Source organism: Lottia gigantea (assembly GCF_000327385.1).
Source record: "Lottia gigantea unplaced genomic scaffold LOTGIsca_17, whole genome shotgun sequence".
In the NCBI taxonomy this organism is placed as follows: Eukaryota; Metazoa; Mollusca; class Gastropoda; family Lottiidae; genus Lottia; species Lottia gigantea.
This window is the reverse complement of record NW_008708133.1, coordinates 1,477,479-1,496,059: the sequence shown is the minus strand read 5'-3', so window position 1 is coordinate 1,496,059 and position 18,581 is coordinate 1,477,479. Positions and strand designations below refer to the sequence as shown.

At 33.9% G+C, this 18,581-nt stretch overlaps 3 protein-coding genes across 3 annotated transcripts; 1 reads left to right on the top strand and 2 right to left on the bottom strand.

Annotated features, from left to right (window-relative positions):
* Window positions 1-1,976: 1,976 nt before the first annotated feature.
* Window positions 1,977-7,278, bottom strand: LOTGIDRAFT_158509 (hypothetical protein; the record flags this gene model as incomplete). Its single annotated transcript, XM_009051664.1, has 3 exons — window positions 1,977-2,558; window positions 2,928-3,006; window positions 7,235-7,278. The coding sequence occupies 3 exons, from the start codon at window positions 7,276-7,278 to the stop codon at window positions 1,977-1,979; spliced, it is 705 nt and encodes a 234-aa protein (XP_009049912.1).
* A 507-nt stretch (window positions 7,279-7,785) lies between these two features.
* LOTGIDRAFT_158508 (hypothetical protein) lies at window positions 7,786-14,572 on the top strand (the record flags this gene model as incomplete). Its single annotated transcript, XM_009051663.1, has 9 exons — window positions 7,786-7,872; window positions 8,055-8,174; window positions 8,381-8,530; window positions 9,513-9,656; window positions 10,472-10,626; window positions 12,432-12,591; window positions 13,869-14,027; window positions 14,265-14,395; window positions 14,446-14,572. 9 exons carry the CDS (start codon window positions 7,786-7,788, stop codon window positions 14,570-14,572), a joined length of 1,233 nt encoding a protein of 410 aa, XP_009049911.1.
* Window positions 14,573-17,211: 2,639 nt separating this feature from the next.
* On the bottom strand, window positions 17,212-18,330 carry LOTGIDRAFT_213402 (hypothetical protein; the record flags this gene model as incomplete). The annotated part of the gene is made up of 2 exons (XM_009051662.1): window positions 17,212-17,907; window positions 18,164-18,330. The coding sequence occupies 2 exons, from the start codon at window positions 18,328-18,330 to the stop codon at window positions 17,742-17,744; spliced, it is 333 nt and encodes a 110-aa protein (XP_009049910.1). The 3' UTR covers window positions 17,212-17,741.
* Window positions 18,331-18,581: the final 251 nt, after the last annotated feature.

The following is an 18,581-nucleotide window of genomic DNA, read 5'->3' as shown; positions in this document are numbered from 1 at the left end:
TAGTGTATGACTGTAGTATGTTGTCAAGGTCAGTAATGATACAGTAATGATATTGGTAGTGTCTGACTGTAGCATGTAATCTGACCTCCACTACATACTACAGTCAATCACTATCAATATTTGTATCATTACTGACCTTGACTACATACTACAGTCAGACTCTATCGATATCTGTATCATTACTAACCTTGACTACATACTTCAATCAAACACTATCAATATCTGTATCATTACTAACCTCATACTTCTGTTAAACAGTATTTTTATACGACTGGTGATAATAGTATAAATAGACGGTAGAAAGATCGAGGAGCCGATTTCTGCAGAAAAAAGATTGGCTGTTTGTTTGTATCAACTTGCACGAGGGGATTACTTTTATACAATGTCTGAAATGACCGGTGTTAGGGTGTATTGAGACGAGTCTCAATGAAAGCACTGGCCTAGGTCACAGAGCAATAGATAAGTCTATTGATTATGTGAAAATTAGTTAGTCATTAGTATGATTTTAGTTGAAAAGACACAAACACAAAAATACTGCATGTTACATAATATACTGTATATAGCCATGGCACCAGTCCTGAAATAAGTATTCCCTGAAATCTAACTCAGAAATAGATTAATTTATTGATAGAACATGATACATTTATATTAATAAATCTATGCTCCTGGGATGAATGGACATTGTTCAATGGTTCAAGATTTCTTTTGTAAGCTACAACCAAACGTTTTGTGTATACATGGGGAAATTTGTTCTGAAGTTCCGAGTAATGGCGTTTGACTATTATGGAGGCTTTGGTAGCTGTAGAATCAAATGTCGTTATAAAGGGTATTATCTGGTTATCATGTTGAGTCCATTTGGCCTCACAGTCTGCAGTTGATCGATCCAATAACTTTCGCATTGTAGACGTCTAAGCTTAGGTTTCATGCTAGGTGATGTAGAAACTGTTCTTGGAGTATCTACGATTTGTGGAATAATCAAAGAAGTGACACAAATAATTGTCGAGTGCATGTGGGAAGAATTTATATTGAAATATATGCCTAAATCTGAAGATGATTTCAGGAATAAGATGGTTGAAATGGAAAGCATGTGGCAATTTCCCTACACATGGGCAGCTATTGACGGCTGCCACATCCCTATTAAATGTCCTGCAGGTGGAGCAGAAGCACGGAAAGATTATCACAATTTCAAAAATTTCTATTATATTTTTTTTTTGTTTATCTTGTAGATCTATTCTATTATTTTGATGACAATGGTGGACTCTCATTACAGATTTATTTGGAGTTATGTGGCTTTCCTGGTAATTCCCACGATGCTATAATTTTCCAGTCTACATCCTTATGGACAGATATTACAGAGAAAAATTATATCCCTGATATCAGTGCTGATGTATCCGGTGTAAAGATTAAACCAATGTTGGAGATTCGGCATCCCCATCAGAAGAATGGCTCATGAAGCCGTATACCAATGCTGTCCTAACGAAAAGCCAACACTATTTCAATTATCGGCTTATTAGGGCTAGGATGGTCACTAAAGGTGCATATGGTCAACTCAAGGGCAGGTGGCGAGTGTTATTGCGTAAGAGTGAATGTCGTCCTCAACAAGTGAAATATGTTACTTTGGCCTGCATGATACTTCACAATATATGCATTGAACGCTGTGAAACTGTGTGTGCAAAACTTGACTTGACACTGGATCCTGAAACTCATCAACGAAGACCAAGTAGTGAAATAAGAGCTTTTTTAAATATGACACATTGCAGAAATATCCAAAATGATAAGCCTTCCACAAATCGTATCCGTAGTGCACTAGAAGATAAACTGTGGAATGAGAAACAAAATATGTAAACAGTTTGATTTTTTGAACAGTTTAACAAAAAGTACAGAGTTTGTAGAACACATCTTGTTCAATGTAATTTTTAAAATAACGGAAAGAAAATCATAATGCTTTTTTGTAATAATAATAAAAATAAAACGTTTCAAAGTGTTTGGTATGTTTTTTCCTCACCATCTTCATCTTCTTCAAACATATTGTACCTCATGCGTTGGAAAATATTAGACTGATCCCTAGCAATGTATGAACCAGAAGTCGAGGGACCTGGTTCAAAGGAAGGGTGAGATTGGCGATGCTGTATGTTACCACGAGATCTACCAGGGAACATCTCAGTTGGATGGTTAGGTATGGGTGCTGATGAATGCGGTTGCATTGCTCCGGAAGTATTACATAGCATTGCGAAAAGCTTTAGTTCATGCTCTCTAGACTTCTCTAAATCTTTTTTCATGAAATTTATCAAATCTGTGCTGGGATCCTTATCAATTATCTTTTGCATCATGCTTATAATTTCCTGATTCGACTCAGATCTACTAGCCTTGCGTATTTTTCCTCGGGTTGGAACAAACTGTTGACTCTCGGGACCTTTGTCATCAAGAATAATAGGTTGACTTGTCTCATCTATTATGGAATCATCAGAAGTTGCTTGATCAGTTTCCTTGTCCTCAGATTGTTCCATTGGTTGAGAACCTGGCTCAACTGCTAAATCTGGTCTACACGAATCTTTGGTCTTAACAACAGAATATAATACTTTAAACCAATTCCCATAGCATTTCTCATCTTGAAATCTTGAAATTCCACGGCAGTCTTGATGGTCATTGCGGCTGATTTACACATAGATATACATTTCTTGAATTTGTTGGCACTTGTGGGATAGAAAAATTAAAGCTTAAATTTCTAAATTTTAATTCTTTGATTACTTTAGAATAGATATCGCTGTTCTTTTTGTTCTTGTTATTTATAAAAATAAGACTTCTCTTTAAAACTTCATTGCTAACAATGACATCTATAAGATCGTTGATCATTTCTTCTCTCCACTGCCCCTTTCTCCTTTCTTAGAAGAATTTTTTCGGACAACTTGTTCAGACTCATAGTTAACCTCATCACTAACGGCGCCTGATTCGTCAACAACATCGTCATCAAAGTCAAACAATTCTTCTTGGCTCAAATCTTCATCACTATAATAATGAAATATTACAGGATACTAAAATACAAAATATGCAACAAACCAAGAGGAAGGGGAGGGGTATTTTCGTAAATTCATAAAATTCGATTATCTGGAATAATTGGCTTTAATATAACATGTTTACTGATTGGTGCACACAGGTTTTGGTTCTGGTACCGGTATATGCGTAGGAGAGGAGGGAATAACTAAATATTGAATTCATTATGTCCACTGACACTCAATTCATTGCCACTGCCTTGCCTGGTCTTAGACCTATATTAGTGTTAGGGTGTATTGAGACGAGTCTCAATGAAAGCACTGGCCTAGGTCACAGAGCAATAGATAAGTCTATTGATTATGTAAAAATTAGTTAGTCATTAGTATGATTTTAGTTGAAAAGACACAAACACAAAAATACACTGCATGTTATATAATATACTTTATATAGCCATGTCACCAGTCCTGAAATAAGTATTCCCTGAAATCTAACTCAGAAATAGATTAATTTATTGATAGAACATGATACATTTATATTAACAAATCTATGCTCGTAGGATGAATGGACATTGTTCAATGGTTCAAGTCTACCGTGAAAGAGGAAATTGCTAAGATTTTGATTTCTTTTGTAAGCTACAACCAAACGTTTTGTGTATACATGGGGAAATTTGTTCTGAAGTTCCGAGTAATGGCGTTTGACTATTATGGAGGCTTTGGTAGCTGTAGAATCAAATGTCGTTATAAAGGGTATTATCTGGTTATCATGTTGAATGTTGAGTCCATTTGGCCTCACAGTCTGCAGTTGATCGATCCAATAACTTTCGCGTTGTAGACTTCTTAGCTTAGGTTTCATTCAAGGTGATGTAGAAACTGTTTCTATAGGCATGATGAGAAGGTCATCAATGGAATGATCGGGAAGGTTGAAGTGATTCGCAATTGGTCTATCCTTGCCATGCACTATATATATCATAGCGATGGCCATTGAATCGCGTTCGAAGCGCATTTTGAGTCTCGCCAACATATTGTACATCGCATTTTTTTACAAGAAATGGGGTATATGATATTTTGATCTCCGCAAGAAATTAGGTTATTCATCGCAAACAATTTTCCGTTCTTGTTATTTTTGAAAAAATGGGTAACATGTATGTGTTTGCATGTGCGACAAGTAGGACCTCCACAGGGAAATGAACCGAATCCAATAAAAGGTGGAGGGGGGTCTTCTTTTCTCAAAATGTCTGAAAGCGTGTCATTCTTAATTTTTCGAAGAAACCTTTTGGAATAACCCCTCTCCCTTAATTTGTCAAAAACTAGTTTACAGGCGGATTCAAAATCAGCCTGCTGGGTGCAAATTCTATGAAATCTTAGAATTTGAGATTTAATTATTCCAGAAAATGTGTGCTTCGGGTGGAACGAGCTTTTGTATAAAAGTTGGTGGGTATCAGTTTCCTTAAAAAATACTTTAATGTCTAATTTTTTAGAAGAAAGAAAGTTGTTGCCTTTGAACACCGTGGTGTCCACAAAATCCATGCTGTTTTCGCTGATATTTGCTGTCAATTTCACAGAAGGGTGGTGGTTGTTTAAAATTTCGAAATATTTCCAGAAATGTTCTAGAGTATCGGACCAAATGATAAAAATATCGTCAAGAAACCGGCCATAAAATAAAGGTTTAAACGGCCATAAATATATTCGCATAACTAGGGGCAAATCGTTTGCTCATTGCGCGTTAAACATAGTTTAAGTAAATCTAAAATCTCTGTATCAGGTCGATCAGAACATGGATATCGAACAAATGCCTTACGGACGGCGTCAAGACCAACATTGTTGTCAATGTTGGTATACATACTGGTTACGTCCAAAGAAATGAAATACGCGTTTTCGGGAATGTCCAATTTCTTGATTTTTTCAACAAAATCGGTTGTGTCTTTCAGATAAAAAGGGTGTTGGCATGCTAGTGGCAGTAAAAAGTAATCTATGTATTCTGAAACTCGATATGATTCGCTAGAACAATCAGAAATGATTGGTCTACCTTTAGGAATTTTGTTGGCAACGGACCACTCAGTTTCGGGATTTTTATGAATTTTCGGAAGCGTGTAAATGTGTCGTTGGCGAGGCTCAGTGGACGTGGAAAGGTAGTCATATTGCTTTTCTGAAATAAATTTCTTTTTTACCAAATTTTGTAGAATATTGTTTATTTCTCGCGCAGTTTCCATAAAAATAGGTGTATCAAGTTGGCGATAGTGATTTGGATTGTTATATAGAGAGGTGACGATAAAAAACATCGCTGGAATAGGCTAAACGACAAATTTACACATTAGGTTTCATGTCAGTAAATGTCCTTCACACACTATAAAGGTCATTGTATTAAACCATATGTAAAAATGCAACGATTTTCATCCTGAAAAAACTTACCAATGTAAATCAATTTGTGACTATTTTTTCAACCATCGTGCTGGTTGAACTTTTAAGGTCAAATGGCTTAAAACGCAGGCGCTGTGAGACATTATTGGGGAAATCCCTTATTATCATATCATTGTAATATCATTAGCTTAATTTATTATTAAAATTTGACAGACAAAAAGTTCGACGTATGAAACCACGTCGCGCTTACGACGTTCTACTCGATCCAGGATACCCAAAATTATTAATCACAGTAAACTGTCGAGCCAAATGGATTCAAGCGACGAACTTTTCATGTGCCAAACGAACGTATTGATTTCGGCACATCAGAAGATCGACATATGAACTAGGATTCAATATTAGCTGAGGTTATTTTGTTCATAATATATTACAATTGTAAATAGCATTATTTAGAAATATTTTACGGTATAATTTACAACGTTTTTGATGATGAAAATTTTGCAAACTAGCTGTCCCTTTAATACCTCGCGGCTGCCCCAGAAGACTAGACGGGATGTAAGTCGGAAGGGGGTGTAGGCTACCAGTCATCTTGACAATGTCAAGCTATTAATCTGTGTCTATATATAATACCTTGAGAGCAATATGCACTTTTCATGTATCATGGAATACAGCGATTTGATTATATAGTGAGTAGGCCCACAGCTAATATATAATAGGAACCTTCGATAGAAAGACTTTTTTATAGGGCTCTGATGAAATCAGAAGGTTGAGTTGTGAAGGTTGGTATCAGTAATAGCCTAAGTTATTATGTAGCTAAGTAATAGTGTGCTATTATAGTTCTACGTTGTGTAGACTGAAGCATTTGCCCCTAAATCCCTGATAGCTATGTTGACAGTAAGTTGTCTGTTTCGGACTATACGTTGTTCAGTAATATTATAACATTATGTTCCCTGACTTACTTTTTCTGATTCTACTCTAGCCGACAACTTTCAAAATAGCTATCAGGGGTTGAAATAGTGGCAGATGTTTCGGACTATACAGTGGTGTAACCTATTTTCGTGGATATAAGGATTCAACACCGAATTTCGTCAAAGTTAAAAAAACGAATTTTTTTTTTATGTCTTAGATGTTTCCTCAGATATTCTACAAAATAATCAAAATTGGTTTATTTCGATTTTCTTTATGAATCCTTCACTTTGACCCATATTTCATGAGCAACCAACTCACCTATTTTCGTGTACAATGTTTGATCTATAAATAAGTCTAGGAAAACACGCTGTATGGATACCGGGTGGTATAATTAACTTCTCTTAGTATTTATCTTTAATATCAATTCATTATAACTAGTGACAATTCCTTCAAAGAACCACGATTTAAAAAAAAATAGTGACTGACAAAATAAGATACGTAGCGTGATTTATTGCTAAAAGTCACTGAAACAACATAAGAATATGGTCCACTTTGTGTTCCATAGAAATTTTCTGCTGACACGGAATCCGCTATATGATCTTTGACTTCATTCGTTGGACTACATACTAGTAGACGACACGACTGAATTCCGATTACAGCTTGGGATTATAAGGAAATTCGGCCGATAAAAAATGGTGACGTTTGGTAATAACTGAAATCCACCATTTTGTATTTGTCAAATTAATACATTTTACCTTGCTTGAAACTACTGGATTCATTCTACTAGCTGATATTGTACAGAAAACCCATGTTTATCACAACAAACTAATGCGGAGGTCGCTCATGTACATTATTAAACATTTCCGGAAATCCACGAATAATAGGTTTCCACGAAATTAGGTTACTTGTCTGTACGTTGTAGCCTACAAGTTACGTACTACTAGTACTAGGCCTAGTACTATGTTCCCTAGGCACACCTTGTAAATGCAACTATCGTTTTATTACAATGCTCAGAAGGCATATTCTAATATATTGAAAACATTTGCCAAAGATAGCTTGCCAGGCAAAGTAAAATACGCCCACTGACAGCTGTCAGAAATGATAAAACTGTCTATACTGACTAACGTATGAATTTTCTTATATTAAAGAAATTTTAATAGTTTGAATTCATTGATATATATATATTTACTGCCAGTTATTTATGCTGAGAAATACCACCAAATTTTTAAAAATATGAATGATCGGACCAACGGACCGACGGACAGGGGCGACGGCAATATACGTCCACATTTCGTATAAAATCCGATTACGAGCCGTAATTACTAAATTTATATTGGTGGTTTTTATTTAACCATCGTTTTGTGAATGAATTTTCGTTTTCAACAATTTAATTGGAAAATTATGTGTAGCCGAGGGTGTGAATTAAAGGCAGGTCGGTACAGATGTGAAATTGACATTAAGTCAGTTAACGTAAGGCTCTCCTATTAACTTGCAACGGCTTGTATATAAATGAATAGATGCTCGAAAAATGGCTACTTTTAGAGGTCGGGAAGTGTTACGCGCGAAGTATGATTCTCCTATAGCCAAGAAATTAAGGAGAAGACATCCGTATCAGGTACTTTAATATGTATTGATCTGTTTTACTTTTAGTTAAGTGGTCTAGTAGGCTACTGCATTGATACTGGGTGACTGGTTTCACTACAATACATGTAATAATATTATTGATAACAATATGCCATGCTGATATTGATCAGCGGATAAGGTGTCTGATTTCCCTTGTATGTATTTATATTATAGGTGGCAAGGAAAGAAGCATGTCAAGTTTATGATAAAATTTTTGGTCTTATTTATGGACATTGTGTTGGTGATGCTGTTGGATTATTAACAGAAAATATGTCTAAAGAACAGGCTAAAAAAGTATTCAGTTTACTTTTAATCACTCTTGCTATGTGACACTAAGTGCTAGGTCACATATGTTTTTTTGTTGTACAGCTTTTAGCCAACAGGACCTACCATTCCCATTTGGAAAACATGACGCCAATGTAAATGTAAGCTTATCTATGATATTTCATTGCTGTGTCCTACTTTTACACATCAGTTCAGAGCTTTTTGCTCCTTTTCAGACATATGGTTCTGTAGCTTCGAAACTGGAACTGGTTCACAAGAAATTGATTGATGATGCTCATAGAAGGAAATGGAAAGTGAATGATTGGACCGAAGAAAGTGATCACATGATAATACTTATTCAATCATTGGTTCAAAATTGTGGAGATGTAAGCCTTTTAACGTGGTTACACTTATAAGGCAGTATGCAAAATTTTCATGATAAAATATGTTGTAAATTATACCTGAATATATTTCTAAAATATGCATTTTACATCTATGTATCTACTAAAACAAAATAAAAGGGTTAATTAAAAGATAGTGGACCACAGCCAAATACGCCCTTCACGGTAAAAACGAAAACATCCATTTTAAGTTTCTTCAAAATCGGTTGAAAACTAAGAGAGTAATAGCATATTCAAGATTTTGGGGCAAGGGCAATAACTCTGCTTCTAACTGTCGAAAATAGCTCAAATTCGAACTTGATCTTCGTTTTATGAATATGAATACACATACCGAATTTCATTTTATTCCATCAAAAAATCTAGTTTTTAGAGCGTTTACGAGCAATTGATGTTGATAGAAGCACTTACTGTATTGAGTGGAAAGGGCGATAACTCCTCAAAACTGACGTAAGAGGCTTAAATCTTGAAAAAGCCTTGAATTTAATCAGAAGTAAACTAAACTTTCTCAAACCTTTCGATTTAGGTCCAATAACATCCATTTTAAGTTTCATCAAAATCGGTTGAAAACTAAGAGAGTAATAGCATAATCAAGATTTTGGGGCAAGGTCAATAACTCTGCTTCTAACAGTCGAAAATAGCTCAAATTCGAGCTCAAATAACTTGATCTTCGTTTTATTAATATGTATACACATACCAAATTTTCATTTGATTCCATCGATAAATCTAGTTTTAAGAGCGTTTATAAGCAAATGTTGATGGACGGACGGACAGCGGTGCCGACAATATACGTCCACATAGAGAGATGTGGGCATATAAAAAAGGAGTGAACTAATTGTTAAATAAGCAGATTAAACTAGTTTTTGTGTTGGGCCTCGTAAAGACTGAATAAGTTTATAATGATAAACAAATTCCTATTACCAACTGCACGCTAATTTGATTTTTTTCCATATTTTGACATTTTATTTAGATTGTTCCAGATGATATAGCTAAAAGATTAATGGACTGGTCTGAACATGGGTTCCTAGAGTTAGGAGATGATATTGGTTATGGTTTGTGTCATGTGAATAAAAATGTTATTAATCATCCACAGTTCTCAGAAGAACCTTTAAAGGTGTGAGTTGGTTTCATCAGTTTCCTTATTTTCAATTATTCATAAATAAGCTTACACTATAATTATGTTCTTATGATTAGCTATTATAATTAGCTATTATGAAGGGAATGCAGACAAATTTTCCCACACTAAATTGCAATAATACAATCATTTTGTCTTTTTTCAATTATTCTGTCACTACACACATGGATAGGGCTGTCGGAAATAATCGATAAATTGCAATATGGGAGACTCAGAAATAATATATTGATAACGATCTGTGTGTATCGATATTGACAATATTTTAGATCTACTTCCACTTTTCATGTGCCAGACCCTGATTATAGTTGTCATAATTTTAACATCTTGAAAATTAATGTTATATTTACTTACAAGAATATTTTACGCGCAACTATTGTTTGTATATTAAACCTAAGCTTAATTGTTTAAATTATGATTTTCAGTCTCAAACATTTAAACATTATTAAATTTTATTACATCTACACTGGAGCAGCAGTGACTCAGTGAGACTAAATGTTCCAAGGTTCAATCGCACTGGAACAGCAGTGACTCAGTGAGACTAAATGTCCCAAGGTTCAATCACACTGGAACAGCAGTGACTCAGTGAGCCTAAATGTCCCAAGGTTCAATCACACTGGAACAGCAGTGACTCAGTGAGCCTAAATGTCCCAAGGTTCAATCACACTGGAACAGCAGTGACTCAGTGAGCCTAAATGTCCCAAGGTTCAATCACACTGATTATTTATGCCTACAGATTTTTTTCAAATTAAATATTGTGAAGCTTTTGGTGGAAATAAAGTAATTATTATTTTCAGGCAGCAGAAATTATATGGAGGAAATCTGAACATACATGTGTTACTAATAGTGCTCTAACTAGATGTTGTGTAATGGGAATACATCATTATAATGCCTTGGGAAAAGTTATCAAATATACCATGGAAACATGCTCTATAACACATGCCCATCCCAAGTAAGTGAAATATCTTGGCTCACTTAACTCAGAGGGAACCGCGGTGGTATAATGAGTTAAACGCTTGCTCACTAACCTGAAAGTCCAGGGTTCGATCCGAGGATAGGTCAAGATAATATCTCCAGATTTTTCAACCCTCTTTTCCCTTTGTCATTGATGCAGGTTAAAGGGACTGACATGGAAAAAGCATCTAGTCATCAATGGGACAATAAACCTAGTCCTTAGTGCTACAGGGTTGTGTACGTTGAAAATCTCTCGACATTTTGGTCAATGCCGCTGTCCTGGAAAAAGTTGCATACTGCAGGACTTTGCGCATCTTCATCAGCCAGTTGGGTGCATCATTTCATTTCAATTTACTCAGAGCATTTGAATCATTTAGCTGACATGTCTGAATGGACACACCACATTTATGTGTTTCATTTTTTATACGCCCACATGAATATGTGGTCGTATATTGTCGTCGCCCCTGTGTCCGTCAACATTTCTTGTGAGCACTATAGAGACTACAGTTTTTATCTGATTTTGATAAAACTTGGTGTGATGCTTTAGATTGATAAGATCTCGGTCAAGTTCGAATTTGACATATTTTTGATGAACGGTTTTTGAGATATTGCCCTTGACTTAGAAATCCTTGAAATTTGTTAAAAATAGTTCGTGAGCAGGATTGAAGCTACAGTTTTCAACCGATTCTGATGAAACTTGGTGTGATCATTAGAATTGATAAGATCTCGGACAGGTTCTAACTTGACGCATTTTCGATGAACGGTTTTTGAGTTATTGCCCTTGACTTTGTTAAAACGCGTCGAAATTTGTTAAAAATAGTTCGTGAGCAGGATTGAAGCTACAGTTTTCAACCGATTCTGATGAAACTTGGTGTGATCATTGGAATTGATCAGATCTCGGACAAATTCTAACTTGACACATTTTTGATGAACGGTTTTTGAGTTATTGCCCTTGACTTTGTTAAAATGTGTCGAAATTTGCTAAAAATAGTTTGTGAGCAGGATTGATGCTACAGTTTTCAACCGATTCTGATGAAACTTGTTCTGATCATTGGAATTGATAAGATCTCGGACAAGTTCTAACTTGATGCAATTTTGATGAACAGTTTTCGAGTTATTGCCCTTGACTTTGTAAAAAGCGTCAAAATTTGTTTGTGAGCACAATAGAAGCTACAGTTTTCAACCGATTCTGATGAAACTTGGTGTGATCATTGAAATTGATAAGATCTCGGACAAGTTCTAACTTGACGCATTTTCGATGAAATTTTTTTGAGTTAATGCCATTAACTTACGCAAAAAGCGTGAAAATTTGTTTGTGAGCACAATAGAAGCTACAGTTTTCAACCGATTCTGATGAAACTTGGTGTGATCATTGGAATTGATAAGATCTCGGACAACTAACAAGAGATATTTTTGATGAACATTTTTTGAGTTATTGCCCTTGACTTTGTAAACACCCGTCAAAAGTTGTTTTTTGCCCTTGATAAGAGCTGTGTAATTTAATTGTTTGTTGTATTTGGGTTATTGATATTAATTTTAAAAAAAATTTGTGGAATTATTCAGCATGAATAATTTCTTCAATGTGAGAAAATTCATACTTTAGTCACTAAAGACTGTTTTATTATTTCTGACAGCTGCCAGTGGGCGTATGTTACCTTGCAACGCAAGCTATCTTTCAATATTGAATTTAGTGCTTGACGTAATGATATTACTAAGCTACTATTACTGAGCTTAGTAAGCTCCTACTATGTACTTTATACTATACTCACCAGGGTTAAATTAAGGATAATTTTATTTTGATAGATGTATAGCATCATGTGTTGCCGTGACAACAACAATTGCAGTATTATTACAGAATGATGAGAAATATCAAACTAAGAAAGGAGAATTAGATATTGACAGTATTATAGAAAATTCTTATCAATATGCCTCCAGGTGTATGACTAATTGTTCATATCAAGAGGTTTGTTTAGATATTGTATCCGTCATCATTATTATAGATTGCTTATCATACATTACAAGAACATGATAATATTATTATACTTCCATTATACTTGTATCTTAACTAAGACTGTTTACAATCAATGTTTTCACAAGATAAATTACTTTTTATATGCCCACATGAAATGGAGGGGGGCGTATATTGCCGTCACTCATGTCCATCGGTCGGTCCGTCCACAATTGCTCGTAAACTCTCTACAAGACACAATTCTTGATGGATTTTGACGATATTTGGTGTGAGTGTTCATAATCACCCAAGGATGAACCCTATTGAAAATCAGAAGAATTGAAAAAATGTTTAGTATGAGTTATTGCCTTTGTTCTTGGAAACGTTTTCAATTTTTAGCTCGTAAACACTATAGAAGGCACAATTTCGTGACGGATTTTGACGAAACTTGGCATAAGTGTTTGTAATCACCCAAGGATAAACTCTATTGAAAATCAGAAAAATCGAAAAATATTTAGTATGAGTTATTGCCCTTGATCTTGAAAACGCGTTTAATTTTTAGCTCGTGAACACTCCAGGAGGCACAGTTCTTGACAGATTTTGACGAAACTTAGCATGAGTGATTGTTATCACCAAAGGATAAACTTTATTGAAAATCAGAAAAATCGAAAAAAATTTAGTATGAGTTATTGCCTTTGTTCTTGAAAACACGTTCAATTTTTAGCACATAAACACTCCAGAAGGCACAGTTCTTGACAGATTTTGACGAAACTTGGCATAAGTGTTTGTTATCACCCAAGGATAAACTCTATTGAAAATCAGAAAAATCGAAAAATATTTAGTATGAGTTATTGCCCTTGATCTTGAAAACGCGTTTAATTTTTAGCTCGTGAACACTCCAGGAGGCACAGTTCTTGACAGATTTTGACGAAACTTAGCATGAGTGATTGTTATCACCAAAGGATAAACTTTATTGAAAATCAGAAAAATCGAAAAATATTTAGTATGAGTTATTGCCCTTGTTCTTGAAAACACGTTCAATTTTTAGCACATAAACACTCCAGAAGGCACAGTTCTTGATGGAATTTGATGAAACTTGGTCATATTATTCAGTATCGCCTTAAAAAGTTCAAAAGAAGTTTATGTCTGGAAGTTGAATATTTCATACTGATAATTGTTACTGTACTGACAAATGTTTTTATTTAAAATCAAAGCTGCCTTGCCTGGCAAGCTATATTAAATTATAACATGAAATCACTCATTGTATTCACTAAATTTGTCTTCATTTACAGATTAAAGAATTACGACAATATATGAAAGCTACATCCTTGAAAGAATTAAAGCTTACAGAAGCAGGCTTAGCCAATCACACATATAAAGCTATGGGAGCTGGATTTTGGGCCTTGAAACAGAGGAACTTTCGTCAAGCAATAACTGATATTGTAATGGAGGTAAATAAGGTTTAAGAATTTAAGCTATGTTATGTATACTGTTTAGGTGAGGTGCTGAAGAAACAAACATCATACTCTGACGTACATGGGCTAATCCAGGACTGAAAATCTGAAATATATTGTGCTATCATCATCAAGAATGAAATTATTTGTGGACAGATTCTAGATATATAATGATATATAAATTTTTTTAAAATTATATGTGAGTAGAGTAATATTAAGATTTAATTGTTTTAGGGTGGTGATGCTGATGCCAATGCATGTGTAGCAGGTGCTATGTTAGGGTGTAAATTAGGGGTGAAAGAGAATCCACAATCTTGGATTACAGCTTTAGAACATAGATTATGGTTAGATCAAATAATAGATAGGTATGCCATAATTTTGTCTTTCTTTTAAATCGATTTGAACTTTATTTCAGATTTCAATGGTTTCAATCATTATCAAGCAATGATATAAATGATAAATCATTAAATGCCACTCAAAAGTCACTTGTTCAAAAGTCAATTGTGTATGAGAGGAAAAAAGCATTAAGAGCTCATTTGTAAGAGTACCTAATGCAGGTGTTTGTAAGAAGACAAATTAATAAACTTACAGCACATTCAACTTTTGATTTATATTAAAATATTTTAAAGGGATAGATTTGCCATTTTCGGTGATTTGGGTTTTGAATATGTGTAAATAGCCTTCAGAAGTATAAGAATTAGGAATTTCTATTAGTATACATGTATATGTCTTTTCAACATATGGCAGTCTCAAGAAAAGACAGTGGTCTTTTAACTTTCACATACAGATTTGAAGGCAGAAATTCAACTGTGAGCTGTGAACACTTATTGATTAGCTTACCTATGTGACAAAGGAATATTTGGCAAATAAAATGGCAAACCTGAACCTTTAGGTAAATTTTAAGTTCTTTTCTTTTTATTATTTTAGCTATCTACATATGATGGAAGGTGGAAGTTTTAAACCTAAAATAGAAACAACAGTGTGACATGATACACAGTGTACCAGATTATTTATATATAATATATAATACCAAAGAATATTCCAGTCAATATATTGAATTAACATAAGTAATGCAAAACCTGTACATATACAAGAATTAAAAGGGTAGTGTGTGTCAATATTTAGAAAAGCTCAAACTGAACGTACTGTGAAAAACATTGTGCAAATCAGACTTACTTTAAAAAGTTATCAGCTGAGGAAGTTCATAAAACAAGGATTACTCCTTACATGGGAAGATTTTACACATGGTCTTATCAAAATGTCCAAACAGACTACCCTTTTTATATGCTTACATGAAATGGGGGGTTGTATATTGCCGTCATCTATGTCTGTCCACAGTTGCTCGTAAACACTCTACAAGGCACAATTCTTACCTGTATATTACCTTTCTTGGCAAGCTATCTTGATATTTGGTACTATTTCTTACATTATACACATAAATGACCAATTTCATCCTAAGGAGACATGTCATTCTAAGCTGTTTTATGTTTCCTTTTATGGTTATCTCAAGTTATAAAATGAAATATTTTGAGACATATTTTTACTGTGATAGTGGTATATGGTATTTACTATGTGATTATATTGTCATGAAGCTACAATTAAAAATACAAGTAAAACCTGAACCTCCAGAATCATAACTTGCCACTGATAAACAAAATATATATATATCAGCTACTATATTTAGTTTTTATAGTATTTTTCTTATCTTTAAATCTGCCCATTAAAATACAATAGTTAGAGATGCTGATAGATTTGCAGAAACTACCATTGCAGAATTTTTATCCTCATTTTCAAAAGTGAATTCTTTTAAGAAGAAATTACCTTGCACTTTGAACCAAATTAGATAAGTCATCAGAATTTATGATAAAGCATGACAAGATATAAATTTTATTCTCTGTGAAACTTTTTCAATGTTGTGTTAGGGTGTATTGAGATGAGTCTCAATGAAAGCACTGGCCTAGGTCACAGAGCAATAGATAAGTCTATTGATTGTGTGAAAATTAGTTAGTCATTAGTATGATTTTAGTTGAAAAGACACAAACACAAAAATACACTGCATGTTATATAATATACTGTATATAGCCATGTCACCAGTCCTGAAATAAGTATTCCCTGAAATCTAACTCAGAAATAGATTAATTTATTGATAGAACATGATACATTTTGTGTTGGAGTGTTTTTATATGCCCACGTGAAATGGGGGGCATATATTGTCGTCACTTTGTCCAGCTGTCAGTCCACAATTGCTTGTAAACACTCTATAAGGCACAATTCTTGATTGATTTGGACGAAATTTGGTATGGTTGTTTGTAATCACTCATGGATGAACCCTATTGAAAATCAGAATAATTGAAAAATAATTAGTATGAGTTATTGCCCTAAACACGTTCAATTTTTAGCCCGTAAACGCTCTAGAAGGTTCAATTATTGACAGTTATTGACGAAACTTGGTGTGTTTGTTGTCACCTAAGAATGAACCCTATTGAAAATCAGAATAATTGAAAAATAACTAATATGAGTTATTGCCCTTGTTCTTGAAAATGTGTTCAATTTGTAGAACATAAACACTCTAGAAAGCTCTAGAAGACACAATTCTTGACGGATTTTGACAAAACTTGGTATGAGTGTATGTAATCAGCCAAAGATGAGCTCTAACAAAAATCAGAAAAATAGGAAAATATAATTGCTCCTGTTTTTAAAACCGCATTCAAATTTTAGCCTGTAAACACTCCAGAAGGCCTAATTCTTTATTGATTTTGATGAAACTTAGTAATATTATTTAGTATCGCCTTAAAAAGTTCAAAAGAAGCATATATCTGAAAGGTTGAATATTTCATACTGGTGATTGTTACTGTACTGCCAAATATTTTTATTTAAAATTAAAGCTGCCAGTGGGTGTATATTACCTTGTCTGGCAAGCTATCTTTGTAATGTAAGGGTAATGGATTTATTATATTTTATGACTTATAGTGCAATATTATCAAATATATATTATACCTTTTGTTTTATTGGTTAGTAGGGCAAGAAATAAATCATCATTCCAAATTGTTATTTGCTCTTATCGTTATCTGAAGGTTCCATGGAAAGAATTTTCGGCAACAGAAAAAGTAAGCTTTGAGACAGACAACTTTATGGTTCCAATAATTGAACTGATTATGGGTGTTTGAAAAAGATTGAATTTATAATTCACATATTTATTTGAATGTCAGTTTTACATTTACATTGACCCACCTATTTAAATTCTGAATAAGAATGACAGAAGGATTTTATCAATTGTACATTACTTGTCAAGTCTATCAGCACAGTGAATGTCTAGATTTAAACAAAACCTTCAGACTCTTTATTCCTGCCATACCCTGTAATCTTGCTAATATATATTATACAATCCATGATGTGAACAGTGTTCTGTCACTAATGTTTCAATGTTTAAAGGCCATGGTTTAAGAATTGCATGGAAATCACATAATCCCTTCAAATATACCTTAATCTAAAATTTTACTTTCTTAATCAATGTATGTCTTTTCTATATATGTGAGTCTCAAAAAAAAAGTCATCATTAACTTGCAAAAGCAGATCATTCCGCACATTGATTTGAAGGATCATGTTCATGTGAGGTTCATGTGAACACTAGTACTGACTAGATTCCCGTTTTTGAGACTAAGGTTGCATTGGTCAAACAGATGGTGAATCCTTAAACAGAGCAGTAGTTGTCTATATTTCTTTATATAGAAGATCATATTTATAGATGTCTCTAGGATCTAGAGGACTTGTCACCATAAACTTTCCTTTCATAGCACCCCTATATATAGTCTCTATTACATCAATAAAATGTTGTTTTTTCTTGAAATTTCCAATATATTTAGTATTATCTTGGCTCCTGAAATAATGTTTATAGCAAAAAATTAGCAAGGACTAAATTAACTTCTCAAGATTTAAATTTACAGCTGTCCTAACAAGATCTTGTCTTTCATAGCATTGTGTGACTTTCTATGGGTTTAGAAAATTAATCCAATTTCTGTGGTACTTATTCATTTGCTGCCTACAGAATTGGTCTTTCAATCATCTAGAATAATATCAGATAGTGATATCAATACTTATGTGTATTAGAAGTTTTGGCTTGAAAAGCAACTTACCCCCAATCTACTTTCATGTGTTGAGCATTAAAGAAGAAAAGAGTTGATGGAATAAGAGTAATATCAAAATATTGAGTATAGACTGGAACAGAATCAACATCTACACAATAAATAACTGCCATATTAGATAGATCAACACTAGCTTTCTCTAACTGTAAATATAACATTAATAGATTTCGGGGAAGGGAGGGTTTGATTCTTCAAATGTATAGGCCTAGGGTGGAGCAGACATTTTATTTAAATATTAGGATTAAGGATCTTGATATTGTTCTTCTGTTCTTATTCTGATCTGAAATTAGAAAAAATGACTTGCCCAATGGGCGAGAAGTAAAGTATCTGTTATGTACTGATTGTTTTTAGTTTACTATATAAACAATATTATCATTTAAGTTCTTATTTTTTGAGTATGCAACTATCA